General features: G+C 39.5%; 1 protein-coding gene across 1 annotated transcript in view; it reads right to left on the bottom strand.

The window, feature by feature from the left end:
• Nucleotides 1–3,879: 3,879 nt before the first annotated feature.
• The window catches only part of ECPAS (Ecm29 proteasome adaptor and scaffold), a 73,046-nt gene continuing 69,513 nt past the window's right edge, over nt 3,880–7,412 (bottom strand). The window contains exons 47-48 of the mRNA XM_007449777.1: nt 5,829–5,900; nt 3,880–4,154 (exon numbers count right to left, since the gene is read on the bottom strand). Of these exons, the coding sequence (XP_007449839.1) occupies nt 4,015–4,154; nt 5,829–5,900 (212 nt within the window). The 3' untranslated portion in view covers nt 3,880–4,014. The remainder of the gene's footprint in view (nt 4,155–5,828; nt 5,901–7,412) is intronic.

Below are 7,412 nucleotides of genomic sequence, written 5' to 3'. Positions count from 1 at the left end.
GTTATTCTAATCAAATAATCTGGTACTAGCTTGAAGGGAAAAAGGAGGAAAAGCATAGAAGGGAGCAGCTTAGGCTTTTTAGCTGCTATGAGAGAAAAAGCAAGGTATCTCTCACCTTCAAGCATATCTTCCACAGACTAAAAATAATTTTTTTTTTAATAAAGTTTTATTTTTCAAAATATACAGTTGGTGGGACCTGTTCACGCGTCTTCATCAGCTGCTGGAGCATCTCCACCCTTGGTATTTCTGGTGTAAATTACTTGAGCTCTGTGCTTTGAAACCAGTTTAGTAAGTCCTTTACTAAGGAGCTCCTGAAGGGCTGCCCTGGCCAGGGAACCACAAATCTTCAGTATCTCAGGGACAACAGCTGGAGTTATAAGCTTATAGTTGGGTACTTCTTTAGAGTTTGTCTTATGTTGCTTTGTCAAACAAGACTAGGTTATTGAGTTTGTCCCGAACTTTGCCTTTGGACCACTTCTTTTTGGCCCCAGATTTGTTCACTGGGTCTTTGTCTTTCTTGGCTGACTTTCCGGCATCCTTCTTCTTGTCGTCCTCGGGCAACACAGCGAAGCCGGGAGAGCAGCTGCTACCACTGCACCTCGCTGAGATGTCGGACAAAAAGCCACAGCCTAAAGTCTGTTTGGCTATTTACAATATAGGATGTACCTATAGCTCTGATATTTTATGTGCATAGCCATGTATGTTAATCTTAACCAAAAGCGGAACTGCTTCTTGTTTCTCTGTGTTCGTCGGGGATTACCTATATCAAAAAATCCAATCTTTCAATGATTGCTTCTCTCCAAGCATTTAACAGTAATTATTCAGGTGCCTTGCCTCCGTTTGTGTCTTGCCTTGGAACTCCCAGACACTTAAGCCAACAATTTCTGCTTGGTAGTAGCAGCTCAGAATACTGCACACAGTAGGGCTTTTTTTGGTCTTTAAAGTATAACCAGGCAATGCCTTGGAAGTTACCTACTTTCCCAGAGGACCAGTAAAAATTAATGCACCACTTCAAAGAACTGATCATGCAGCTTTTATTTACCACTTAATATCTTCTTGGGCATGGGAAGGATTTTTCCTTTCAAGACTACCACATGCTTAGCTAGCTTAGTACATATTGCAGAGGATTCTATGAAGACTTTGCATATAAAATACAAAAATCTGTTACATATACATCCATTTAACAACAGTTTGTACATTACAATGAGTGCCAATGTCAAAATAACTCCCTGTACTTCACAAGCAGCATGAATATATTGTGGCAGCAGCAGATAGAAACTTCCCCCAACGGGCAGACAGTGTTCATACAGTGCAAATGCTACTAGAGCACAGACCAACAAGGTCACATCTTTTTTTCTTTTCTCTTCTCATTAGTGAATACACAAGTAAAAGATGGAAGGGTAAAGCAATGGGGATTTGGTGGCAATCAGTTTTATTGTGCAGGTACACTGTATTACAGGCAGACACACCAGCAATTGTAAATTAGACACTAACATTAATTAAAGAAATGGCTGTTCTTTATCACCAAAAAGACAATTTTATACTTTGTTTTGATTTCCAATTGCCAAATTTCAGGTACCTCCTTTTCACATATCAATAAATTTGTGACGATATATATTCCAGGAATAAGGAATTCAGTAGACTCTCTAAATCAGTTGCCTATATGACAAGTAGCACTGAATATTCCTAGGGAAAAAAATAAAAATCTGTTCCACATAGCTTTGGAAAATGAAGGCCAAAGATATAAATGTTCACGGGTCCTTTTGCCATCTGTTCACTAATATCAACATTCCACAATGACAAACTTTCAGTTATTAACTCTTTTAAATAAATATGTGTGCCCATGCACACCAACACAAGCTGCATTGGGAGACCATAGTTAACGTTACTAGTTGTACAAATGACTTGGCTGGTCAAGATGAAGGCAGTTAAGTGTAAAACTTAGAAATGTGCTTAGAAAACTAAAACAAATTAATTCAACAGCACTAAGCACTAAGGTTCAAGTATCTTAGCACCTCTCTCAGCACCATGGGAAATTCCCAATATTGAATAACAAAAAGTTTAAAAAGCATAAAATCTGATGAGGTTTTAAACTTGATACAGGCCAAGAACACAATTCTTGCCCTTACACTCTTACCTTCTAACAATACCTGACCTACATGGCACTCTTGCCTAGGAAGAGTATCCCAGGTACTGTAAATGAAAGTCAGAGAGCACTTCATGGATGGGGAAATACAGATCTGGAAACCACCAAGTCCTATGAGGACGCAAGCTTTCTGAAAAACACCCAGAGTTGATTTTTTTCCCCAAGCAAATACCACTCTCAAGTGGAAGTCCACGATAGTTTACTTAAAATTCATGATGCTACTAAAACTCACAATTATATTTAGTACCAGCTAAGAGGAATTTTGGTAATAAACACTTAAATTTTCATTTGTAAACCCCTTTTCCAAACAGAAGCAACCCCATAACACAGCATATGCAGCTAGGTTTAGGTACTATCTATGGCAGTGTTTTTCAAACTGTGAATAACAACCCATTTATGAGTCAGGAAATGAATTTAGTGGGTCTGAAAGAGCATTCAAAATGGTGGTGGGGTGTTGGAGGGGAGGGATCAAAGCAGATCACACGTAGTATGTACCATTTCACAAAACATTTTATTTCAGTTAAAGATTTTATATTCATTCTTTGTTTCTCTCTCCCTCCCTCGCTCCCCTCCACCCCACACACATTGTTCTGGGTCGTGATGAAAAAAGTTAGTTTTACTATGGGTCACAGTCAAGAAAATTTTAAATACTTTGGTTAATAGAGACCACAAAAAATAATAACACGGAGTTTCCACCCTGGTGTTAATGTCAGTAAGGGGTCAGTATTGAGTGTAAGCCAATTTTGTGCTTGGAATCCAAGGTGAGCTAGAGAGTTCTCCTTTTACTTGAATAAACACTTATGTTAAATTTGTTTTTTCCCCTTACCCCACATCCTTAGGCAGGGGCCTGAGCAGCATAAGGAAAGGAAGAAACCCTAGCTGCCGTTATTTACTTTGAATAGTATCAGGTTATTCCCAGACGGCTAATTAAAATGCTTTCCTTTCTATCCCATAGTCGTGACTGTAAGCATCAAAGTGGGTAGAAAATTTTAATTTGTCTTTACAGTTTTGAGATTATAAATGGTCTAAACCAAGCAGTCACGATTTCGTTGTTGGTTTGTGTTTTGCAAAATACATAAGAGACAAAATGAACAATCTTGTCCTAATCTACCTTCATCTGCTTATAAAAGGAGGAGGATTACATGGAGACCAAATTTTCCCTCCCTCTCAACCTGTAAGGTTGGTAGATAATCATTTTCTAAAAACCAATCAGCTAAACAAATGACAAGACAATGTTCAACTTCTGAATTTCAAGAATCCAGTAGTGCTTACACAATGGGTCAGTTCAGTTCTGGTGCCAGGACTGCTGTACCATCTCATCTTGGGAGTTTCTCAGGTAGGCCAGGGTTAGCACTGATTAGCAGCAGGTTGTAAAAGAAAGTGTCCTGGGCAGGTCATCCATCACACTGGTTCCAGCCTCGGCACAGGCCTCCGAAAGGAAGCTACGTCATCTCATAACCTGTTTCTTCAGGTGTAAAGAAGGGGGTTAAACTGAGTAGTCGATACAGCCCCTTCCTGAAATAACTTTTTAAAATTTGGATGCAGTTCTAAGATTTTTATGTAGCTTCCTCTGCAACTTTGTCTATTCCCTTAATAACAGCTTTAACTCTTTCAACAGCTATTTCTGTCAGTTTTACCTACAACCACCTCTCAAATATCCAAGGTTCCATTTAGTTTATTCAGCCCAGATACTTTTAAAACATCAAGTAAAATAAAGCTAATAAGGAACAAAATTTAAGGCATTTTTTTTTTTATTTCAGCCAAGGAATGATGCATGCTACAGATTAATCTTTACTTTTCCCCACAATGAATACCACCATTTCAACCCCCAATGAACATGGCACTTGTTTGTTTCCTCCCCTTCTAATTTATTCCAGATTTTCAAGTGTTTTCTTCAGTAACGATGCTTTCTCCTGCAGCTCAGGTCTGCTGTCTGTCTCCATAGTTGCTAAAGACTCAATCAGGAGCACTCTGCATTCAGATGTCAAACTTTCCCACTGTTTAGATTCTGAATGGAAAGAGAAAGAGCAACAAAAGAATCCTTATAGAAGAAGCAAGCAGAGAACCCAAAACTATTCTTTCTGCTTTTCTTCCACATATCGTATCCCCAAAATAAATGCAAAGCAACCCCGAGGTAACAGTTCTATATATAATGATCACAGGTTTAAGAGTTGTCTCCAGGGCTTCCCTGCTGACGCAGTGGTTGAGAGTCCACCTGCCGATGCAGGGGACACGGGTTCGTGCCCCGGTCCGGGAAGATCCCACATGCCGCGAAGCGGCTGGGCCCGTGAGCCATGGCCGCTGAGCCTGCGCATCCGGAGCCTGTGCTCCACAACAGGAGAGGCCACAGCGGTGAGAGGCCCGCGTACCGCAAAAAAAAAAAAAAAGAGTTGTCTCTAAACCTAATTATTGACAATAACCTGAGGGCCAATCACCGAGTTTCATCCTCTGTCCCCAGAGCTGGTGGGACAAAGAGAATGAAGGGAGCCTGAAGCCAACTGGGAAGCAGGAAGTATCGAGGCAGGGCACACAGTAACAGAAAAGCTATTTCAGCAATTGAGCTGAACATATCTCTGTAAGATATGCTCAGTAAAAAAAAAAAAATCCTCAATAAATTTCATAATTGCAAAGACAGTTTGAACAGATGACACTTTATTACTCCTTTAAGAAAAGCATCAGAGAACTACAGGCATACTCAAAATATTAGAAATTCATAAAGTACATCAGATCCTAAATCTTGTTTATGAGGTTCTGATACTTCCTGGTGATGTGGTTTCAAGCAAGTTATTTCACTGACAGCTTCATTTTCCTCATCTAGAATATATTCCTACATATTTGGCAAACTATGAGAATTTAGAGATAAATCTGAGTGTCTAGCTCTTCTACTTCAACAAGGAGAAAAGGGATTATGACACATGTAATGTCGCTGAGTCTAAACGGCCTGTTTTATGCAGCCCTGAGAGAGGTGCTTTAATTGCTAAGCAAAGATAGAGACAGAAGGAGAAACAGCAGTTACACAACGCTCTAGAGAAAAGTGTTCCATATTCCCCATTCTTCATCCACGTAGTTAAAATAATAAAAAGAGGAAAATGAAAAAAGAAAAGAGGCCTCCTTTTGAAATCAGTAACAGATACACCACTGGAGAAAATGCTAACAGTCTTCTTTTACCAGTGATAGAACAGACCATTAGACGAAATCTGCTTCTTTGTAAGACGGTTTAGAAAAAGGAAAACAGAAAAAAAAAATAGGATTAAGAAAACTGCCATCAAATTTGATAACTCAGGTAGCCAATTGTCAAATGTTCTCCTAACTCCACTTTTCAGTGTGTCATTCTGTTTATTTACATGTGTATAGTGAGCTCTGTTCTGCCACTGTCAGGCTCTTGCTGTAATTAACCAAGATTAACTCAAGATTCACGACGGAAACCAAAACTTCATTGAGATAACCACAGCTTCATAATGCATTAAAAGTATATAAAATAAAAGAGTACCAAATTTAACACTTCATAAAATTGGAAGGTTTTAGCTATGTATATTCCACTTCCATGTACAAATATATTAATTTACATTTCGGAGTATATGCTTATTAAAAACAAAAACAGAAAATAAAAAAAATTCCTAAAACATATGCCATAAAGTCTCCTGACTTTCCTGTCCTCCAATGAGACGTATGAAGAACTCACCTTCAAGTTTTTTAAGCAGCAATTCTATCACAGATAAAGCTTCTGTTCTCACAGATGAGTAGGTCTTATTTTCTAAGAAGAAAATCATATAGTTCATATTATTTGTTTTATATGCCTTAAAAAAAAAAGAACATCTAAGATTCAGTTAGTGTTACCAAAAGAAAGATGTTCGGAAATTATAAATTCAGGGAAAGATACATGTGCTCCTAAGTAAGCTTCCCTTAGCCAATTATCATCAAATACTTGAAATGTGCTATATGTCCACATTCCTTACTATAAAAAAAAAAGCTGTCGGCCAAATATACCAATCTCCATAACAAACGGCAATAGTTAAAGGACCCATTTTAGAAGTCGACTTCACAGGATGCCTAAGGAAGGTCTTTAGGTTTGCATGACCTCTTCATTTTACCCAAGAACATTACATCACCCCGGGGTAAGGCCAACTCAGGGACACCTGGCTGCGACCCGACCCTGTAAAGACTAGTTTCTCAGCTGCCAGTTATTTATCCAAAAGCATGTGGCTACCTCCAAGAATCACGACTGAAATATGCTTCCTTGGTGTCTACTCTCGACGCTGCATCTAGTTCACAGTGAAACTGTTTACTGAAAAAACTAACACACAACCAGACCCAAGACAAAGGAAGCAAAAGATGAGCTTATAACAGGCTGTCATGCTACAAAGTACGCAAATGCTTAAAAGAATGGTGGCGAGACAGCAACAGGACACAGAAGACAGCTCGAAGAGGCTTCCGCTGGCCAAATCTGGGATAATTTGAGCAACAAATTAATTAAGGAAAATAATTATAAACAAAGGGGAAAATAAAGGAATCCATGAATCAATATGGATAATAGATAAATAAAGAGTTGGAGAGAGGGAGGGACCTTGCTCATGAGAGGATATGCCAACGGTCAAATGGTAAATGTGGAAGAAGTGCTAGAGTTGGAAAATCATCTTAGTAAAAAGCTGGTTCAGGAAAAACCCATCAACACATATGCTAAGTCTAGAGGAGACGCTTTGAAGAGGAGCAGTATATGTGCATGGGCTTAAAGTGTGTTTCCACAGGCTGCTTATCAGACAGAAGGGGGAAAAATAGTAACCATACAGCAGAGGAAACTGAGCAGTACCTTGACCAGGTAATCAAAATTAATACTGCCAACGAGGGCAGGTGGACACTGTGTGCCTCTTGATGTGAGAGGACATAACATCACTTATAGAGCAGCCCTACTGGGAATTCATAACCTGGATCTCATCACAAGGAAACATCAGACAAACACCAAATGAGAAACATTCTAGTTTTAAATGGGGGGAGGGGAAGGCTTTTCTTCAAAATTGTCAATGTCACATAAGACAAAGGAAGGCTGAGGAAGTGTTCCAGATACAACGATACGACCACTAAATTCACTAAATGATTCCGGACTGGATTCCTTAATGGACGAGAGGAAAAAGTTATATAAAGAATATTTCTGGGGCTTCCCTGGTGGCGCAGTGGTTGAGAGTCCGCCTGCCCATGCAGGGGACACGGGTTCGTGCCCCGGTCCGGGAAGATCCCACATGCCACAGAGCGGCTGGGCCCGTGAGCCATG

Source organism: Lipotes vexillifer, unplaced genomic scaffold (genome assembly GCF_000442215.2).
Source record: "Lipotes vexillifer unplaced genomic scaffold, Lipotes_vexillifer_v1.1 scaffold230, whole genome shotgun sequence".
Classification (NCBI taxonomy): domain Eukaryota; kingdom Metazoa; phylum Chordata; class Mammalia; order Artiodactyla; family Lipotidae; genus Lipotes; species Lipotes vexillifer.
This window is presented reverse-complemented; position numbering and strand designations above follow the sequence as displayed.